Source organism: Nerophis lumbriciformis, linkage group LG28, assembly GCF_033978685.3.
Source record: "Nerophis lumbriciformis linkage group LG28, RoL_Nlum_v2.1, whole genome shotgun sequence".
In the NCBI taxonomy this organism is placed as follows: Eukaryota; Metazoa; Chordata; class Actinopteri; order Syngnathiformes; family Syngnathidae; genus Nerophis; species Nerophis lumbriciformis.
Window position 1 is genome coordinate 19046148 of NC_084575.2, and position 23631 is coordinate 19069778.

At 38.7% G+C, this 23631-nt stretch overlaps 1 protein-coding gene across 1 annotated transcript in view; it reads right to left on the reverse strand.

Annotated features, from left to right (window-relative positions):
• kbtbd8 (kelch repeat and BTB (POZ) domain containing 8) overlaps nt 1-23631 on the reverse strand; it is a 163557-nt gene that overhangs the window by 2745 nt on the left and 137181 nt on the right. Inside the window, exons 2-5 of the mRNA XM_061923822.2 lie at nt 10320-10448; nt 3467-3674; nt 3088-3394; nt 385-1204 (exon numbers count right to left, since the gene is read on the reverse strand). Of these exons, the coding sequence (XP_061779806.1) occupies nt 385-1204; nt 3088-3394; nt 3467-3674; nt 10320-10335 (1351 nt within the window). The 5' untranslated portion in view covers nt 10336-10448. The remainder of the gene's footprint in view (nt 1-384; nt 1205-3087; nt 3395-3466; nt 3675-10319; nt 10449-23631) is intronic.

The following is a 23631-nucleotide window of genomic DNA, read 5'->3' on the forward strand; positions in this document are numbered from 1 at the left end:
GAGACAAGATTGAGCTGTACTGTGCAAATGTTTTGAAGTAACAGTGTTAGGTTGATGTCAATATTTCTACTTTCCATAGCATCAAGAACAACTTGCCCTGTGGCAAAAATATGTATTATATACCATATGACATTCTTTGAAACTCAATTCAAAAGTTACACTAAAAGGAACTTCTGAAGACTAAAACTGAACTCTATTTTAAGCTAACACAGACTGCAGGGTATTGAAATGTAAAATTACATTTCCAGGGTTCTTTTTCCCCACTGTCTTGCATTGGAAGTGTGTTATTAAAAACAAGTCTAGGCTTGAGAAAAATATAGAAGCTAACAAATGTTGCATTGTGTGCGCACACAAAATATTTTTCACTATGATGCATAAACATACCTTGGAGGACATAGATTCGATCTCTGTACTCCACAGCACTGTGAAACTCCATGGCCACTGGCATGGGACTCACTGCCGACCAGCAGTTGTCCCTGGCATCATAGCACTCTACTGACTTTAATGCGTTTCGACCATCTCCTTCATACACTCTGCCACCCAGTGCGTAAAGTTTCCCACAGCAGTGCACCAGTCGACAGCCAATCCTTGCTCTCAATAAAGGTGCATGTGGTAGCCATCGGTTTCCCGCATGTTCATATTGCCAGAAGTCACTCTCTGCCCGATGGTCTATGGACACCTCGCTATTGCTTGGTCGGTAGCCCCCAGCGATGTAGATGTCATTTTCGAAAGACACCAGGATACCAACCTCTCGGAGATCATTGGGTGGTTTGCACAGTTTAAACACCCTCCCTGTGGCCGTGTCTAGACAAGGCACCGTCTGCTTCTTCCCTGAGTGTTTGTGAGCAGCATCGAAGCAGATAACCATCTCAGAAGCGGTCATTCCCAGGCGCTGGGGGCAACCGTTGGTGCCAGCGAGGCGTGCTTTGGCCTCAACGGGGTCTTTAGACAGGGACAGGGCACAAGCAAACGGCGCAGGTATCCGACTGAGAAAAGTGTCATCGAGCAAAGGCAGACGAATGCAGAGGGAAAACACCTCAGCAAGATGGGCCTCACGACCAGGCAGATCATGCTCCAGCCAGCGGACTATGCTCTCATAGACATGCTCTTCTTTCTCCACGTTGAGGTCGTCATTGTTCAAAATGCTGACCAGCTGTTCCTTGGTCATTTGAAGAAACTCTTGCTCTTGTGAAACACACAGGAACTATCACGCCCCCCCCAAAAAAACACAATTCAATTTAGTTAGACACAAACACTGATCATGTACTGTTTTTTCACAGGTTGGGAATTCACGATCATGTTCATGCAATAAAAGATGCAAGTGTTATAAGGATTGAGAGAAATTATCAAAAACTGAACACTTTGACAGTGTTAAGCCTCAGCTTCATAAGATTAAATTGCAAGCACCTGCAGTCCAAAGACATGTTTCATCTTCTTGTCATTGTTCGCAATAAAAAAAGACAACAATGTAACGGTCATCATATTTTCTAAGACTAGCCAGTTTGGCCTTTGCATTTCTTCATGAAATGGATGGACTTAACTATTTGTCCACTGTGCTGTTCTGATCAGTAGCAGAGGTTGTGCAATTACGGTGTCCTAAGCGAAGTGACTGATTTACCTGGTGTCACAGTAAGAGAAATCACCAACCCTTAACAGTAAGTCAGTCACTGAAGGTTTCCTTTATTGACATAGTGGTTCCTACAAGTGACGATAATAAAATATTGATAACACCGTTACTAAATCTTTATGCTGTAATGTCGATTCTCAAATCAAAATATCTATACTTTTCATACGTTAATTATTTCAGATCATGTATCTCATTACCAGGAACACTGTAAATTAAATCATTGAGCTCTTGTCTAAATTAAAAGTGATTGGTGGTATATATATATAATATATGTATATCTATATATATGTGGAAGGATGGACAGTATACGACACTACACTAATCTCACATAAGCAAAAAAGCTTAGATTTATTCAGGTAAAGTCTTCTAAATCATTCATCATCTAGGTGTCATTCAATTACACATAGCAATTGCAATAAAACAGCCACTGCAAACTGATTATTCAAGGAAATTGTTGGCAATTAAAATAAGTCACTCTATATAATAAAAGAGCAACTGCATTTATCCTTTTATCAAATGCTATTTGAAGTATAATATAAGATAACGCAGTCAATGCAGAATAATGCCATCATTTGTTTCACCCTGTAATTGTATGTTGTTTGAAGATGATTCTGTAAGAGCAACAACATTTGAAATGCACTACTTTTAAAAATGTACCAGACATATAAGGTATATTTGCACAAAGTATCGGTTTTCAATCAATATTGTCGATACAGGCCTGATTTTTACTCAATATCGAATTGGAAATAAAATCAATGATGTCACACATCACTAGTTCCTATTTATAGTCATGCTCTTAACAATACACCATAAACTATTTATTATTAAAATAATGCAACCCCAGTTTAGGAATTCCTGCCCTCTAGTTTTCACTGTCTTGTTTTAATTTTGTTGTATTGGCTTGGCTCAGTAAATCTCAGTTCTAATTGACTATGTCAAAATAATATCACAGGAAACTGCAAAAAATGTATTTCACTGACTGCATCAGCAGAAATGACACTTGTTAAACATCTTCATTGTATGAAGAAAAGGCTCTACTGTGAAACTTTCTTGGTCATGTTAAGCAAACTAATTTTATTGAAGAGGAGCTTGAATGCAGCAAGAAAACAGAAAACTACAGCACAGATAAAGCATATGGAGCATAGTACTGCACTTTCCAGAGCGAAGGCACCGTAACGTGGCTAGCTACTATAACACTGGCATATGTGTTTATTTTTGTCATTTCGAGATGAAATCCTCAAAAGTTACAATTACATGGCGATCATGTAAAACTTTTGAGCTATTTTAGCATATAATGGCTTCTATATAGACAGATCAAAAGTTAATCACTCTGTCCTCTGCACATACCAAAATAGTTTATTTTTATTTTTTTAAATGTGGTGTAGATAATACGATAAAAAACTAGCAGTTAGTATAATGTGTAATTCCCCAACCGATGAGTCATGCCATGTTAAACTGACCTTTTTACGGATGTAGTCTTGTGAGCGTTCCTTCAGCTCCTGATGCCCATAGGCATCAGCAAACATGAAGACCCCTATACAGTTCTGGGGGTCGAGCCTGCTAATCATAAACTGGGCACACTGGTCCTGTAGGGCAGGAATCTGGAAGATGCTGGCTGCAGTGAAGAGGGCTTGGACATTGGACTCAGAGAGCGTGACCCTGGACGTGTAGGCATAGTCTAAGACGAGGTGCATAGATTCCGATTCCACCCCAACGATTCTGACCTTCCGCTGGCTGCTCTCTGTAAGGCCACTAGTGAACATGGACCTTGGTGGGTTGAAGAGACGCACGTTGTTAAACCATGACGGGGACATTTTACCGGCACTGAGCATTTCTTACCTAAAATAGGGGCTGATGGCTGCCAGGACATTCCGGTGGCACGAGAACGTCTTGCCATGGTCCACTTCTACGACAATGTCTGTAAGCTGAGCTTCATCATACAAGGATTTCAGCTGCTGAAGTATATTACAGGCGTGAATGGCATCTACTCCGTTGTAGTTGGTGCTAGGAGGTGTCCCATTTTGAACTTGTAACAGCTTCCCTACCTCTGAACAACAACACAAAGAAAGAAGAGATGCAAAGAAAGGATAAGATCAAAAAGTAAATAGAAATGACAAAATACTGATATCAATTCAGGCACACTATGAGTAAAATTAATTATTGGTTTGTAATGTGTCAGCACATTGCTTACTTACTTAAAATTTAATTTTATATTTTAAAATCAAAATGTTAGTAGAACTGCAACGATTAAATCTATTAGACAAAGCTTCGATTTACATTATGTTCCTTCGATTAATTGTTTAACGAGTGTAAGTAATAAAGATTGATCCAACATGAACCGCATGTAGTGCCCAGAACTTTAAATACATGGACATTTAAGCACAATCGCTGCAATAGAGCGCACATGAGAGCAGTGGTGTGTGGGTATCTGTGACGGCAACAGGACAATGCATACATACATCATTTGTTTTCAAAACGGTTACAAAAAAGGGGTACCCCAAAAATTTACTGTGGGACCACATTTTTTTTACTTGATGGGGTACCTTGGACGCCATTTTGAAAATTCCTAGCACCAACACTGTTACAGTGTTTTATATTCCTGTATTCAAACACAGTGGTAATGTTCAAACTGTGTGTAATGTTAGAGTGGCCAAAAAATATTGCACATACTTGTTGAATAAAACCACTGTCTTGTTTTTAATGAACAGCTAGGCCAACTACGCTACTGTATTTTAATGGCCGAGTGTTTTCTGAGGTGGTACTTGGTCAAAAAAGTTTGAGAACCACTGCTCTTAGGAGTCATTTATACAATGTGTGTTTGTGCAGGACTGAAGAACCTCCATTGTCTGGAAGTACTTTTCAGGCGGTCAAACTTAACCAGTGGATTGTTATAAGATATGGGTCAAATAGGCCAACATTAAAGCCAGGTAGTGTGTCTTTTGTTCAGGTAAATGTGGCCATGTTGACCAATGCAAGTTTATAAATTAAAAACACTGGTGGAAAGGATTGTTCTGGATGTTGGCTACTACTTATTTCAGTATCGACTGGGACTGAAAACAAAACCCATTTGCTAAATATTACACTTTTACATTGAAAAGACAACTATGAACTTTATAGCTCGACAGCCTTTTGAATGTAAACATGTTTCTTGCCACACGTGTTAGGGCACGTCGGTGGAATCTAAAAGGGAAACAAAAACACTGAAACGATACCTCTTAAATCCTTACGTTTTTAGAGATAACTAAACTTTCTCGCGTAGAGCAACGTTAGCTTCTTGCCGGGACAAAGACTTGCAAAGAGGGGATTGCAAAACACTGAGCAGCAGATGGTTAGCAAGCTCGCTAGCAATACATTCATCGATGGCTACCTAGACTGGAATTGAACTTTTTTTTAAATGACTGCCCCCCTTTGCACGATTACATATTGTCACCCCTTACAATGTTCATTTCAATCAACAGCCGTGAGTTTTGTTCGGTTAACGCTAGCTCAGAAACATTGAAAGAAGAAAGTGAATGAATGTTTATAACTGAATAAATTTACATATGCATTAAAAAAATGTTTTCTTTTGTATTATTTTTTTGATGAATTAAGTAACGTTTATGACAACCTTTTTCCAAAACACAATATAGAATGTGAGATATAACAGGATAATGCATACATTCATCATTTGTTTTCAAAACGGTTACAAAATAGTGGGACCCCAAACATTTACTGTGGGACCCCATTTTTATGACTTGATGGGGTCCCTGGGACGCCATTTTGAAAATTCCTAGCACCAACACTGTTAGTGTTTTATATTCCTGTATTCAAACACAGTGGTACTGTTCAAACTGTGTGTAATGTTAAGAATGGCCCAAAAATATTGCATATACTTGTTGAATAAAACCACGGTCTTGTTTTTAACGAACAGCTGGGCCAACTACGCTACTGTATTTTAATGGCCGAGTGTTTTCTGAGGTGGTACTTGGTCAAAAAAGTTTGAGAACCACTGCTCTTAGGAGTCATTTATACAATGTGTGTTTGTGCAGGACTGAAGAACCTCCATTGTCTTGAAGTACTTTTCAGGCGGTCAAACTTAACCAGTGGATTGTTATAAGATATGGGCCAAATAGGCCAAAATTAAAGCCAGGTAGTGTGTCTTTTGTTCAGGTAAATGTGGCCATGTTGACCAATGCAAGTTTATAAATTAAAAACACTGGTGGAAAGGATTGTTCTAGATGTTGGCCACTACTTCTTTCAGTATTAACTGGGACTGAAAACAAACCCATTTGCTAAATATTACACTTTTACTTTGAAAAGACAACTATGAACTTTATAGCTCAACAGCCTTTTGAATGTAAACATGTTTCTTGCCACACGTGTTAGGACACGTCGGTGGAATCTAAAAGGACAACAAAAACACTGAATTGATACCTCTTAAATCCTTACGTTTTTAGAGATAACTAAACTTTCTCGTGTCGAGCAACGTTAGCTTCTTGCCGGGACAAAGACTTGAAAAGAGGGGGTTAGCAAGCTCGCTAGCAATACATTCATCGATGGCTACCTAGACTGGAATTTAACTTTTTTTTAAATGACTGCCCCCCTTTGCACGATTACATATTGTCAGTCCTGACAATGTTCATTTCAATCAACAGCAGTGAGTTTTGTTCGGTTAACGTTAGCTGATAAACATTGAAAGAAGAAAGTGAATGAATGTTTATAAATGAATAAATTTACATATGCATTAATAAAATGTTTTCTTTTGTATTATTTTTTTGATGAATTAAGTAACGTTTATGACAACCTTTTTCCAAAACACAATATAGAATGTGAGATATAACAGGATAATGCATACATTCATCATTTGTTTTCAAAACGGTTACAAAATAGTGGGACCCCATTTTTATGACTTGATGGGGTCCCTGGGACGCCATTTTGAAAATTCCTAGCACCAACACTGTTACAGTGTCTTATATTCCTGTATTCAAACACAGTGGTACTGTTCAAACTGTGTGTAATGTTAGAGTGGCCAAAAAATATTGCACATACTTGTTGAATAAAACCACGGTCTTGTTTTTAACGAACAGCTAGGCCAAGTACGCTACTGTATTTTAATGGCCGAGTGTTTTCTGAGGTGGTACTTGGTCAAACATTTTTGAGAACCACTGCTCTTAGGGGTCATTTATACAATGTGTGTTTGTGCAGGACTGAAGAACCTCCATTGTCTTGAAGTACTTTTCAGCCGGTCAAACTTAACCAGTGGATTGTTATAAGATATGGGCCAAATAGGCCAAAATTAAAGCCAGGTAGTGTGTCTTTTGTTCAGGTAAATGTGGCCATGTTGACCAATGCAAGTTTATAAATGAAAAACACTGGTGGAAAGGACTGTTCTAGATGTTGGCCACTACTTCTTTCATTATTGACTGGGACTGAAAACAAAACCAATTTGCTAAATATTACACTTTTACATTGAAAAGACAACTATGAACTTTATAGCTCAACAGCCTTTTGAATGTAAACATGTTTCTTGCCACACGTGTTAGGACACGTCGGTGGAATCTAAAAGGACAACAAAAACACTGAATTGATACCTCTTAAATCCTTACGTTTTTAGAGATAACTCAACTTTCTCGTGTCGAGCAACGTTAGCTTCTTGCCGGGACAAAGACTTGAAAAGAGGGGGTTAGCAAGCTCGCTAGCAATACATTCATCGATGGCTACCTAGACTGGAATTTAACTTTTTTTTAAATGACTGCCCCCCTTTGCACGATTACATATTGTCAGTCCTGACAATGTTCATTTCCATCAACAGCAGTGAGTTTTGTTCGGTTAACGTTAGCTGATAAACATTGAAAGAAGAAAGTGAATGAATGTTTATAAATGAATAAATTTACATATGCATTAATAAAATGTTTTCTTTTGTATTATTTTTTTGATGAATTAAGTAACGTTTATGACAACCTTTTTCCAAAACACAATATAGAATGTGAGGTATAACAGGATAATGCATACATTCATCATTTGTTTTCAAAACGGTTACAAAATAGTGGGACCCCATTTTTATGACTTGATGGGGTCCCTGGGACGCCATTTTGAAAATTCCTAGCACCAACACTGTTACAGTGTCTTATATTCCTGTATTCAAACACAGTGGTACTGTTCAAACTGTGTGTAATGTTAGAGTGGCCAAAAAATATTGCACATACTTGTTGAATAAAACCACGGTCTTGTTTTTAACGAACAGCTAGGCCAACTACGCTACTGTATTTTAATGGCCGAGTGTTTTCTGAGGTGGTACTTGGTCAAAAAAGTTTGAGAACCACTGCTCTTAGGGGTCATTTATACAATGTTTGTTTGTGCAGGACTGAAGAACCTCCATTGTCTTGAAGTACTTTTCAGGCGGTCAAACTTAACCAGTGGATTGTTATAAGATATGGGCCAAATAGGCCAAAATTAAAGCCAGGTAGTGTGTCTTTTGTTCAGGTAAATGTGGCCATGTTGACCAATGCAAGTTTATAAATTAAAAACACTGGTTGAAAGGATTGTTCTAGATGTTGGCCACTACTTCTTTCAGTATCGACTGGGACTGAAAACAAACACATTTGCTAAATATTACACTTTTACATTGAAAAGACAACTATGAACTTTATAGCTCAACAGCCTTTTGAATGTAAACATGTTTCTTGCCACATGTGTTAGGGCACGTCGGTGGTATCTAAAAGGGCAACAAAACACTGAAACGATACCTCTTAAATCCTTACGTTTTTAGAGATAACTAAACTTTCTCACGTCGAGCAACGTTAGCTTCTTGCCGGGACAAAGACTTGCAAAGAGGGGATTGCAAAACACTGAGCAGCAGATGGTTAGCAAGCTCGCTAGCAATACATTCATCGATGGCTACCTAGACTGGAATTGAACTTTTTTTTAAATGACTGCCCCCCTTTGCACGATTACATATTGTCACCCCTTACAATGTTCATTTCAATCAACAGCCGTGAGTTTTGTTCGGTTAACGTTAGCTCAGAAACATTGAAAGAAGAAAGTGAATGAATGTTTATAACTGAATAAATTTACATATGCATTAAAAAAATGTTTTCTTTTGTATTATTTTTTTGATGAATTAAGTAACGTTTATGACAACCTTTTTCCAAAACACAATATAGAATGTGAGATATAACAGGATAATGCATACATTCATCATTTGTTTTCAAAACGGTTACAAAATAGTGGGACCCCAAACATTTACTGTGGGACCCCATTTTTATGACTTGATGGGGTGACTGGGACGCCATTTTGAAAATTCCTAGCACCAACACTGTTACAGTGTCTTATATTCCTGTATTCAAACACAGTGGCACTGTTCAAACTGTGTGTAATGTTAGAGTGGCCAAAAAATATTGCATATAATTGTTGAATAAAACCTCTGTCTTGTTTTTAATGAACAGCTAGGCCAACTACGCTACTGTATTTTAATGGCCGAGTGTTTTCTGAGGTGGTACTTGGTCAAAAAAGTTTGAGAACCACTGCTCTTAGGGGTCATTTATACAATGTTTGTTTGTGCAGGACTGAAGAACCTCCATTGTCTTGAAGTACTTTTCAGGCGGTCAAACTTAACCAGTGGATTGTTATAAGATATGGGCCAAATAGGCCAAAATTAAAGCCAGGTAGTGTGTCTTTTGTTCAGGTAAATGTGGCCATGTTGACCAATGCAAGTTTATAAATTAAAAACACTGGTGGAAAGGACTGTTCTAGATGTTGGCCACTACTTCTTTCAGTATTGACTGGGACTGAAATCAAAACCCATTTGCTAAATATTACACTTTTACATTGAAAAGACAACTATGAACTTTATAGCTCAACAGCCTTTTGAATGTAAACATGTTTCTTGTCACACGTGTTAGGGCACGTCGGTTGAATCTAAAAGGGCAACAAAATACTGAAACGATACCTCTTAAATATTTACGTTTTTAGAGATAACTAAACTTTCTCGCGTCGAGCAACGTTAGCTTCTTGCCGGGACAAAGACTTGCAAAGAGGGGATTGCAAAACACTCAGCAGCAGATGGTTAGCAAGCTCGCTAGCAATACATTCATCGATGGCTACCTAGACTGGAATTTAACTTTTTTTTTAATGACTGCCCCCCTTTGCACGATTACATATTGTCATCCCTGACAATGTTCATTTCAATCAACAGCCGTGAGTTTTGTTCGGTTAACGTTAGCCGATAAACATTGACGCTCAACTTTTAGCGTCAGCAAGCTAATATTTAGCGAGCATTACCAGATAAAAAACACGATGATAAAAACTTCCGGCTCCTTCTCGCCCAAACATATTAATCGAGTCTAAACATGACATCGTGTGGCATAATGTGTGTGCCTTTTGTAGTGATAACACAAAATGACTAGAACTTTCCAAACCTTTGTTGTCATTAACAAGTGTTTACACAATCAGCTGGAAGGTAGCAAGCTAACCGGCCGAAAGTTAGCTTTGGCTAACGTTAGCCGCGAAGCTAGCGATAGCCAAACACTTTTGAGGAGTCTTTTTTTTTTTTAAAGCTCGGCCTCCTGTAACAGGACCACGACATGTCGCGTCTCGACACATTCGCCTGGGAGAATGTAGTCGGCGAGCGTACGACCTCGTAATTGACAACTTAAACCGTGTTATTTACGTCTGGGTTTAACACACACGAAAAAATAGGAAGATTTTTGCTAACCTGCACTGGCAGCCATTCTCTCCAGTCTGGTCTGGGCAGGGGAGACCGTGCAGAGTGGAGCCCCGGAAACAAGGAGGAGCCAATCAGAAGCCGGGGCACCGGTCCTTCAGCCAATCAGAAGCCTTCTTTCTAAAAAAGGACAACAACTTTATGGCCTAATGAACAAATGACACACGTTGATACACTTACATCAGGGATGTCCAAAGTGCGGCCCGGGCCAGGTATTTTTTTAACGGCCCCACAGCACATTCTAAATCAGATTGATTGATTGATTGAGACTTTTATTAGTAGATTGCACAGTACGGTACATATTCCGAACAATTGACCACTAAAAGGCATACTTGCCAACCTTGAGACCTCTGATTTCGGGAAGTGGTGGGCGGGGGCGTGGTTAAGAGGGGAGGAGTATATTTACAGCTAGAATTCACCATTGATTGATTGATTGGGACTTTTATTAGTAGGTTGCACAGTGAAGTACATATTCCGTACAATTGACCACTAAATGGTAACACCCGAATACGTTTTTCAACATGTTTAAGTCGGGGTCCACTTAAATTGATTCATGATACAGATATATACTATCATATATACTATCATCATAATACAGTCATCACACAAGATAATCACATTGAATTATTTACATTATTTACAATCTGGGTGTGGAGGGGGGCGGGGGGTTCGGTTTGGTTGTTATCATCAGTCATCAACAATTGAGAACAGAGAAATGTATATTGGAACAGTGTAGGTCTGACTTGGTAGGATATGGACAGCAAGTAGTGGGGAGAGAGAGAGAGAAAGAGAGAGAGAGAGAGAGAGAGAGAGAGAGAGAGAGAGAGAGAGAGAGAGAGAGAGAGAGAGAGAGAGAGATCAGAAGGCATAAGAAAAAGTATCTGCATTTGATTGTTTACATTTGATTATTAACAATCCGGGGAGGGTGTTAGTTTAGGGTTGAAGCTGCCTGGAGGTGAACTTTTATTGCGGTTTTGAAGGAGGATAGAGATGCACTTTCTTTTATACCTGTTGGGAGCGCATTCCACATTGATGTGGCATAGAAAGAGAATGAGTTAAGACCTTTGTTAGTTCGGAATCTGGGTTTAACGTGGTTAGTGGAGCTCCCCCTGGTGTTGTGGTTATGGCAGTCATTAAGGAAGTAGTTTGACATGTACTTCGGTATCAGGGAGGTGTAGCGGATTTTATAGACTAGGCTCAGTGCAAGTTGTTTTACTCTGTCCTCCACCCTGAGCCAGCCCACTTTGGAGAAGTGGGTAGGAGTGAGGTGGGATCGGGGGTGGAGGTCTAGAAGTAATCTGACTAATTTATTTACACATATACACACACATAACACTCATCTACTCATCTACTCATTGTTGAGTTAAGGGTTGAATTGAGGTGGGCGGGGTTGGAGTGGGCGGGGCGGTCCGGGGGCGGGGTTAAGGGGGGAGGAGTATGTTTATACCTAGAATACCTAGAGGAATATATTTATACTTAGAATTCACTGAAATTCAAGTATTTCTTTTATATATATATATATATATATATATATATATATATATATATATATATATATATATATATATATATATATATATATATATTAGGGATGTCCGATAATGGCTTTTTGCCGATATCTGATATTCCGATATTGTCCAACTTTTTAATTACCGATACCGATATCAACCGATACCAATATCAAAATATGATTTAAAAAAAAAATTAAAAACATAAAAAGCGGTATAAAAGAGCAAACAGGTGTAATGTAACAAGAAAATGTTGCAATGTTGACTCTAATAACACAAAGCTGCCATGCAGGCTGTTTCTTTCTTTAAAAAATAATAATGAATCAAAGTCAATGTCAGTATGAATTATTGAGCTATTCAAGGCTCCAATTACATCACATTAGATATTGCACTTTGAGATGTTTTTGGGGGAAAATGTTGCATATTTTGTGTTTGCCATATAAAAAAACTACGTAAGCTGTTCTTTTTAAAAGAAGGGCCTAAAACGAACAAACAAAAAATATAAACAACAATAAAACTTATAATTGATGGCTAGATCTGAAGTTGATCTCGAGATTATTGTGTTAAAAGTAAAAAAATATATATATATATATTTTTTTAACACTTTAATGACTTTTTTATTTGGATCCCCAGTAATTTTAGTGGGACTTTTTTTTTTAATTGCTCAAAAAATAATCATGAATTAAAATCAATGTTGTTATGAGTTATTGACATTTTAAGGCTCCATTTATTATATAATCTCAAATATTCCACTTCAAATTTTTATTGGGTGAAAATATTGCATATTTTGTGTTTTTTTCCATTAAAAAACAGGACTTTCTTTGACAAAAAGGGCATACAACTTAAATCTTTAACAACTTTATAGTGACAGATAGACCTAATGTTGATCTACAGATTTCAACCTTGAATAATAATAATGATAATAATAATAATAATAATGATAATAATAATAATAATAATAATAATAATAATAATAACAATGACACATTTTTAATAAAGTTAAAGTTAAAGTACCAATGATTGTCACACACACACTAGGTATGGTGAAATCTGTCCTCTGCATTGGATCCATCCCCTTGCTCACCCCCTGGGAGGTGAGGGTAGCAGTGGGCAGCAGCGGTGCCGCGCCCGGGTATCATTTTTGTTGATGTAACCCCCAATTCCAACCCTTGATGCTGAGTGCCAAGCAGGGAGGTAATGGGTCCCATTTTTATAGTCTTTGGTATGACTCGGCCGGGGTTTGAACCCACAACCTACCGATCTCAGGGCGGACACTCTATCCACTAGGCCACTGAGTTGACCAAAACCCTTTGGGGTCCCCGGGATCAAGCCTGAGTGGAGGCCTAAATATATATTTTTCTATACATATATTGTAGTGGTTTTTGAAATAAAAAATATTAAAATGGCCCCCACTTGCTTTGATTTTTCAATGGAAAAGTTTGGACACACCTGATACATGGTCACAACAATTACCCTAAACATTAGACCTCCATTTTTGTATATATTGTATATATTATATAAAAATATAATATAATATATCAGTATATATCATATAATGCACATATAATATGTAAATATTACATATATGTTATATGTTATATTGCTACTATCGTACATTTTTAGTCTACTTTATACCTGCATTATCCTTTCCTTCCTTACACTTTCCATCCTTTGTAACTGAGCTACTGTGTGGAGCAATTTCCCTTGTGGATCATTGATTGATTGATTGATTGATTGATAAGTTTATTGACATCTTAAATAATTGAATCCAAGTAATGCTTTAAAAAGGCAAATGGATGGAACAAAAAGCCAAAAGGCTTGTTTCCATTGCGGTCCATTAAATATTCATCACATTTGATACATTCAATAATAAAATATATATAACCTGTAACATGTATATGAAAAATTGTGTTTAAAAAAATGGATCAATTATGTACATATACACAGTATACATGTCAGGTGATTTGAAAAATAATATATACAAAAAATGGGGGGGAGGTGTATATACACTATGTACATGACACTATGTACATGACTATGCACATGTTGACACCAAGAGTGTGCAAAAATAGAATGAGAAAATGTATATACACTATAACCACATATAAACCTGTTTGATGATTCGAAGAGTTGCCAGGGATCAATTTTGGTTCAGAACAGTTAGAATTTGAGTTGAGCCAGGATTTTATGGCAGTTTTAAAATTTAGTAGGGAAGTTAGAATGTTAAGGTCTGTTGGTAGTGCATTCCACTGTGTGGTGGCAACATAGTAGAATGCATTTTTTCCCATGAGAGTCTTGAATTTGGGGGGAGGGGCGAGGTCTGAGGAACTCCCTCTCGTGTAGTACCTGTGAGCATCACTTACTCTGGTGAAATAGTTGGACAGGTGCTTGAGGACAGTTTCTCTGAGTATTTTGAATACCAGGCACATTGCGATTTGGTGTACTCTTTCCTCAACTCTAAGCCATCCCAATTTGGTAAAGTGGGCTTGAGTTAGGTGAGTCCTGTATGGGAGGTTGAGCAGGAGTCTCACCAGCTTATTTTGGGAAGTTTGCAATTTTGTTTTTAGTGGCTTGGGGATACTGGTGAACCATGAGGTGCAGGCATAGTCAAAATGACACTGTATGAGGGCTTTGATTGATTGATTGATTGAAACTTTTGTTAGTAGATTGCACAGTACAGTACATATTCCGTACAATTGGCCACTAAATGGTAACACCCGAATAAGTTTTTGAACTTGTTTAAGTCGGGGTCCACGAAAAAAATCAATTCATGGTAACACCGGCAAGGGTCTTAAAGGGGAACATTATCACCAGACCTATGTAAGCGTCAATATATACCTTGATGTTGCAGAAAAAAGACCATATATTTTTTTTACCGATTTCCGAACTCTAAATGGGTGAATTTTGGCGAATTAAACGCCTTTCTATTATTCGCTCTCGGAGCGATGACGTCACAATGTGACTTCACATCGGGAAGCAATCCGCCATTTTCTCAAACACATTACAAACACCGAGTCAAATCAGCTCTGTTATTTTCCGTTTTTTCGACAGTTTTCCGTACCTTGGAGACATCATGCCTCGTCGGTGTGTTGTCGGAGGGTGTAACAACATGAACAGGGACGGATTCAAGTTGCACCAGTGGCCCAAAGATGCAAAAGTGGCAAGAAATTGGACGTTTGTTCCGCACACTTTACCGACGAAAGCTATGCTACGACAGAGATGGCAAGAATGTGTGGATATCCTGCGACACTCAAAGCAGATGCATTTCCAACGATAAAGTCAAAGAAATCTGCCGCCAGACCCCCAGGAAAAGAGAGCGGATAAGGGTATGTCTACAGAATATATTAATTGATGAAAACTGGGCTGTCTGCACTCTCAAAGTGCATGTTGTTGCCAAATGTATTTCATATGCTGTAAACCTAGTTCATAGTTGTTAGTTTCCTTTAATGCCAAACAAACACATACCAATCGTTGGTTAGAAGGCGATCGCCGAATTCGTCCTCGCTTTCTCCCGTGTCGCTGGCTGTCGTGTCGTTTTCGTCGGTTTCGCTTGCATATGGTTCAATCCGATATGGCTCAATAGCTTCAGTTTCTTCTTCAATTTCGTTTTCGCTACCTGCCTCCACACTACAACCATCCGTTTCAATACATGCGTAATCTGTTGAATCGCTTAAACCGCTGAAATCCGAGTCTGAATCTGAGCTAATGTCGCTATATCTTGCTGTTCTATCCGCCATGTTTGTTTGTATTGGCATCACTGTGTGACGTCACAGGAAAATGGACGGGTGTATATAACGATGGTTAAAATCAGGCACTTTGAAGCTTTTTTTAGGGATATTGCGTGATGGGTAACATTTTGAAAAAAACTTTGAAAAATAAAATAAGCCACTGGGAACTGATTTTTAATGGTTTTAACCCTTCTGAAATTGTGATAATGTTCCCCTTTAAGGGTATCCCTGTTGATAAACGCATTAAAGTTTGTCTAAGTCTAAGTCTAAGTTTTATGAAATCTTGCATGCAAAGAGGTAGCATGCAAAGGTGCAAATCCTATTACCACAAAATGGTTTATAAATGGCTTGGGTGCAAGCCAAAGGACCCGAGGCTGAAAAATGCATGGATTTATGATACGCTGGATGTGCAATTTGCAAGTGTTTTAATTGAAATATTCCCTAACCTCACTGAAATTGCTCCTGCCAACTGTTCGCGAACACATTATAAATGTGATAAGGGTGTGAACTTTAAAGTAGCACCTTTCCCATGTGTTGGTACATTTATATATCAGTGTCAAATGTGTCAATCAAAACACAATACACCCGTCTTTATGTTCTTGGTAATACATATTTTGTATGGACATGTGGCCTACTGCATGGGTGTCAAGCTAATGGCCCGGGGGCCACACCTGGCCCGCCACATCCTTGTATGTGCCCCGCGAAAGCCTGGAAATAATGTGCGTCAAAAAGGCATTACATCTTTTCTGGTAAATATATTTAAATTCCGACATGCATACATGCAAACCTCTTTCAAATTAAATTCTACACTAGCTGGACTAAAATGTCTGCTTGTCACTTTGACTTCTGGGTCCAAAGTAAGTTTCCCATCAGTTTGTTAGTACACAATTCTATTAATCCTTGTGTAATGTTCATATTGTTGTTACTCAGCCAGCGTTTGTGGGTCTGATGGACCCGTTGCATTTTGTGGCTTTTAATGTCTCACAGTCAAACACTTTTAAGTTAAAATAGTGAACAGATGTTTATTGGGATAAGGTAAACATCTGTTCAGTATTTTAACATAAAAGTGTTACATAATAGTGCCTCACTATCAAACACTTTTATGTTGCAACGGGTCCATCAGACCCACAAACGCTGGCTGAGTAACAACAATATGAACGTTTGCACGGAAAATGTATCTGCCACTTTGTGCATCCCACATGGATTCTTCTTTTGTGTTTCTGCACCTTCGGTCCCCACACAAGGTTGCAACATTGTTTGTCAACACTGTCTGCTCTCATTTTCTCGCACATTTGACCCACCGATGTTCTGTGTACCTACACTCTGTCCTCCTCCTGTCTAGGCCTGCTGTGTGTGTGTGTGTGTGTGTGTGTGTGTGTGTGTGTGTGTGTGTGTGTGTGTGTGTGTGTGTGTGTGTGTGTGTGTGTGTGTGTGTGTGTGTGCGGTACACAGAACATCAATTTCCACACTTCTATTATCCCCGGGTCCAGTGGACCCGGACATCTTATATGTAATAGAAATGTGTAGGGGGGGTGTATGGTGTGTGGTCATTAAATATGTATTCTGATATATGTTCTTCACAGAAAGTGAGCCAAAGTCAGTGAGTCTCAGTTTGAAAAATTAATTAATCGTATCATTTTTCTTTTAATAAAAAATGAAAACGGATCCCACAGACCCGAATACCACACAAGGGTTAAAGGGCAATTTTGTAAAAAAAAAAAAAAACAGTCCCTCCAGGATTATGCAGGGATTTTTGTGAATGTTGTACCTTAAAATGCCTGATATTAACTGCATTATTTTCTAAAAATCCCCTAAAAATGGTAATTTGCGGGGTTTGGTTGAGTTTCCGTGAATTGGCGCGATCACAATATTGCAAAATCCTGGAGGGATTGACTGGTATCATGAAGTGGTCCTCTGAGGGCTTCACACTAGTCCTAGTCATTGCCGTTGTGTCCTTGGGCAAGACACTTTACCCACCTGCTCCCAGTGCCACCCACACTGGTTTAAATGTAACTTAGATATTGGGTTTCACTTTGTAAAGCGCTTTGAGTCACTAGAGAAAAGTGCTATATAAATATAATTCACTTCACTTCACTTCACACTGAAAATAGGTTTGACACCCCTGGCCTACTGGTTCTAGTGGCTTGTTTTGAATTTTAGGTTCAATACTATGTTTTTTAGGGTTGTACGGTATACTGGTATTAGTTGTAGTACCGCGATACTAATGAATCATATTCTGTACTATAGCGCCTATGAAAAGTACCGGTCCGCCGCCACCCCTATTTTATTTAAGGAAAAACGTGCAAAAAGGAACATATGTTTAATGTACCGTAAGATTTTTTGTTAAAATAAAGCCAATAATGCAATTTTTTGTGGTCCCCTTTATTTAGAAAAATACCGAAAAGTATCGAAATAATTTTGGTACCGGTACCAAAATATTGGTATCGGGACAACACTAATGTTTTTGTTTTTGCTTTTGCATGGTGGCTCTTTTCAGTGAGACACAGCTTATTCAGTAAAGCAACAAGTGTCATGTCTTGGTGATCATGTTTAGTTTGGCTATGTTCTGTTTGGTTTTTGCTCTCTGTCAGTTTCTGTTTTTTCACTCCCTGTTTTGTTTCCATGACTACCAATCAGTTCACCTGTCCTCACGACTCACGCACCTGATTCATTTGAACTCACGCACCTGTTTTCAATCACCACATGACCATTTAAGCCTGTCATTTTCTTTTGGTCGGCCTGGCGACATCACATTCATGCTCTGCACTCTTGACACGCTGCTTACTCTGTCCAGGTCATAGTTCATGCTGCTCTTTTCTTGCCACGTAAGTTTTTTGTTTATTCAAGCCACTGTTTTGTGCCTTTCGTTTGTTCATTTTTTTCCAAAGTTCTGCCTTTGTGCTAGTTTTGTTTTATTAGCCAAGTTTGTTACCCGCCTTGTGCGCGCCTTTTGTTTATACTTTTTATAGTCTATTATTAAATCATGTATTTACCTTCACGCCATGTCCGGTCCAAATCATTTGCACCATGGGAAAACAAACCACGCCATAGTCCCAGTCTTGACAACAAGGTCATGTGATTTATGGAAAAAGCCCTCTGGCCATAACCGGTCTGCAAATGTTTCTGACTATTACATCAGTTTTTATTTTATTTTTGCCTATGTGTCAAATTAATGTGTATCGTTGCACACATATCACTTGATAATAATTCATGATAATGGCAGCGCGGGAAGACGAGCGCAACAAATAACATGGTGAAACAATCACTGATTAGCAGTGATTAAAATTGGAAGCGATTCCGCGGCGATAAAAAGTATCAACTTTACCTTTTGACCGGAGGTCTTTTGCATCAGTCAGTCTGGAGGGTTTTAGTTCCACAAAGAGAAAATGTTCTGTCTTAAAAGTTAGAAAATATTGAGCGTGTATTGATTTGACCTAATCCACCTTAAGTGAGTTTGCACAGGATATCATGTAGTTTGCAAAGTACTACGCAATAGTCTTTGGCCACCACAAATACATTTTTTATTACCTTCTTCATTGAAATAACATTTTCCCTCACCCTAAAATGTAAATAGAAAGATAAGCTGTTTCAATTTGCGTACTTACATTGTGGTTGCAATGTACAGTAGGGAAGGTATCCATTCTGAATGGATCTCCCCGGAGAGGAAGAAGGGGAGGTTAACCATTTTGCAATGCAGTCTGCTGAAAATTATGGAAAGCACATAGCTACTGATGCTGTGGTCAAAGTTGAAATTGCCACAAAACACCTTTTTTAAGATATTTAACACCCTAGTGGACAGTGCAACGCCCCAATTCGTCACGTTTCATGTGTCAGGCAAACCGTGACAAATGTGGCCATATGAATACCATTCCTACGGTACGATTACAAAGTAGAGTAGAAGAGGAAGCGGGTAATATTGTAATCACAATTTCCGGTAAATACATCAAACTACCTTCCAGAAAATGCTCAGGAATTAAGTCTGCAGGGTAACTAGTATACACATTGAAGTGTAAGTGTGGGAGTTGTGAGTTATTTCCAGTCATATTTCCTTGTTGTTTTTTGGACAACTACCTGTTTAGATACTACTTTTTAATGTTACAATCCTTAACGTGTGCATTCCTTTTAAAATAATTGTTCACGTATGTAAAATCATTGGACTAAATGAGCTTATATTAGTGTGTTTGATCATTTAATATACATCATATATACCAGTGTTATTCAACCTTTTTTGAGCCAAGGCACATTTTTTGCGTTGGAAAAATCCAGAGGCAAACCATCAGCAGAAATCATTAAAAAAACGAAAATCAGTTGACAGTAAAAAGTCGTTGTCGCAATTGTTGGGTATGACTTTAAAGCATAACCAAGCATGCATCAATATAGCTCTTGTCTCAAAGTAGGTGTACTGTCACCACCTGTCACATCACACTGTTACTTATTTTGAGTTTTTTGCTGTTTTCCTGTGTGTAGTGTTTTATTTCTTGTCTTGCGCTCCTATTTTAGTGGCTTTTTCTCTTTTTTTGGTATTTTCCTGTCGCAGTTTCATGTCTTCCTTTCAGCGATATTTCCCGCATCTACTTTGTTTTAGCAATAAATAATATTTCAGTTGTTTTTATCCTTCTTTGTGGGGACATTGTTGATTGTCATGTCATGTTCGGATGTACATTGTAGACAACGTCTTTGCTCCACAGTAAGTCTTTGCTGTCGTCCAGCATTCTGTTTTTGTTTACTGTGTAGCCAGTTCAGTTTTAGTTTCGTTCTGCATTGCCTTCTCTAAGGGGCACTCACCTTTTGTTTATTTTTGGTTTAAGCATTAGACACCTTTTTACCTGCACACTGCCTCCCGCTGTTTTCGACATCTACAAAGCAATTAGCTACCGGCTGCCACCTACTGACATGGAAGAGTATTACACGGTTACTCTGCCTAGCTCTAGACAGCACCGACACTCAACAACAACACATCATTTGCAGTCTATAATTACTTGTTTGCAAAACATATTTTTAACCCAAATAGGTGAAATTAGCTCATCTCCCACGGCACACCAGACTGTGTCTTGCAGCACACACAGTGGTTGAAAAACACTGATACATACTATAACCTACTAAAACGCTAACATTAGGATTTCACACAAGTATCATAAAATACCTATTCCAATTGTGCCGAAAATAGGAAAGCATATCAATGCCAATTTTAGGAGTTAAGTGCCTTAAAAGTTGCGCTGGAGAACGAGCTGGCGCTCAACAGTTCGGTTCATTGCCTAGCACTGTTTTGACTTGCTGAACAAGACCATGGCAGATCGAGACCATGACTATATAAGCTTGTATATTAGTGTTCATTAAACTCTGTATTTTTAAAAGCTGTAAGTCAGCATTGCCACGTCTTAGTGGACACTTTCAAGGATTCAATGATTCATAGGGATAGGGATTCTACCTTTTATTTGTCGTTATTTTTACTTTCTGAATAAATTATGTGATAATGTTCATCAGTCAAATCATTGGTGTTCATTTTTCAATCTATCATGATAATAAAATAATATCAAAATCAAATAACAGGATGTTATTTATGTAGTTTTCTCATTTTCCTCGACTGGTGCACTAACATGTGGTTTATTTTTTTAACATATGTAACATAATCTACAAAGATACAAAGAATTGCTATTGAGCCATCTAGTGGACACATTTAGAACAGTGGTTTCTTTCATTCAAAAATTACGGCTCATTTTTATACTTAGCAAACTAAAGCTGTTCGCGGGCCATACGTTTGACACCGCTGTGGTAAACGAATGTCACCGAGCAGCGACTAAGTCATACTTGCCAACTCTCCCGGATTTTCCGGGAGACTCCCGAAATTCAGCGCCTCTCCCGAAAACCTCCCGGGATTGGGCGTGCCTGCCCAATCACGTTGTAACTGTAGAATGATCGAGGGCGTTTCTTATGTGGGTTTATTGTTAGGCAGTTTCATTAACGTCCTCCCAGCGCGGTAACAACACACAACAACAGCAGTCACGTTTCCGTCTACCGTAAAGCAGTTCATCTGCCGTAAACAGCAATGTTGTGACACTCTTAAACAGGACAATACTGCCATCTATGTCACGGCCTAGACGCACACCAGTGCGCAATCATCTGGGAGCCGCGCTGAGCGCACCTCCAAGCGCGTCACTCAAGCTGCTGCAGGCATCTGCGTTCCATCTTCAATCAACACACCCGGCACTGATGAGAGGGACGACTGCTTAAACAACCGCCACCAGAGATCTTTTGCCTGAACGTAGCAATCTGTACATCGTACCCTCCCTGTGTGCGTCCCCGAGTCACGCTGTGTGTCGTGTGCTTCTGGATCTTCTCTGTCTTCCTGGTTCTCGACTCCTCGCTCGCCCCCGGACCACGACGACTCGCTCCTGTCTCCCGACCACGCTTCCGCCCCTGGACAAGCCCTGCCTGCCTTGCCCTTGTCTGACAGCACCGCTCCTCTCAACATGCACCTCCAACACTTACGGTAAAACCCTCAAGTTAAATTCTACACATAGTCTGACACACATTTCCTGTTTGGTTACATACACATCTAATATATACATATATTGATATATATAATATAATATAATATATAATATAACATCATATAATATATTATGCAATATAATATATTATATAAATTATTATATATATATATATATATATATATATATATATATATATATATATATATATATATATATATATATATATATATATATCCCTTTTGAATAAATACGCCCCAGGCTAAACACTCCCAGCCTCAGTGCCGTCTCCTTCTACCCGGTATCATCACAATCTACTGTACATGCATATGTGACAATAAGATCTAGGGCTTTTAGAGAGTGCAGTGCACAACTGCGCACACAACAAGGAGACTAAGCAGAAGAACGAGGAAGATAGAGCCGTGGCGACGACGAGTAAGATGAAGAAATACGCTTGTAAGTTCTAAGCCGCAGTTGCGATTGGACCTGGATAGCCTCCGGGAAGAAGTAGTGGACTACAAAGTGCTTGGCAGTGAAGATCTTCCTCAGGAAGCAAAGATTGACCGGTTTTGGGCCATGCTAGGGAGAGATGAAAGATTGCAGACTCTAGCGCATTTGATGAAAGCACTTTTGTGCGTGCCACACAGCAATGCATCATCAGAGAGGGTGTTCAGCATGGTTCGAAAAATAGTGACAGAGAATAGAACAAGGATGGACAATTCAACCCTTAACTCAACAATGAGTAGATGAGTGTTATGTGTGTGTAAATGTGTAAATAAATGAACACTGAAATTCAAGTATTTCTCTTATATATATATATATATAGCTAGAATTCACTGAAAGTCAAATATTTCATATATATATATATATATATATATATATATATATATATATATATATGAAATACTTGACTTGGTGAATTCTAGCTGTGAATATACACCTCCCCTATTAACCAAACCCTCGCCCCCAACCGCGCCCCCGCCCCACACACGACCACGCCCCCCACCCCCCACCTCCCGAAATCAGAGGTCTCAAGGTTGGCAAGTATGGACTAAGTTTGTGGTCAAAAGTTTGCATTTTCAGTAGGTGAATGTTTAATTGTAGTCAGAGAAAAGTTGCATGTTTTCCTGCAACCACATTTTCTCTCAGTCATTGACTATGTTTACTCTGCAGGCCCAAATCAGATTGTTTTTAAATCAGATTTTTTCCAGCTGACTGTTTACACTGCAAGTAAAATGTGATTTTTATTAGTGTAAACACGCACAGGCCCAAATGTGGCCTCGATGTCACTTGCATGCACCATTTGATAAAGTTATATAATGTATGAATGGATATTTTTGGGAGGGTTCTAATATTTTAATGGCTGTTAAGCAGAGGAGACACAGACATCAGCGCGGATGTACGGGAGCTTTATTTTCCAACTCACATGTAAGCAAATGCGCCACAGTGTCAATTCCAGTCTCTCAACAATCGCTACTTCTTTGGAATCAAAATATATTATCATATATTACATAAAGCCTATTAATTGTGCACTATTGACAAGCGATGCACCGAAAATTCAAGTGTCTGACAAACC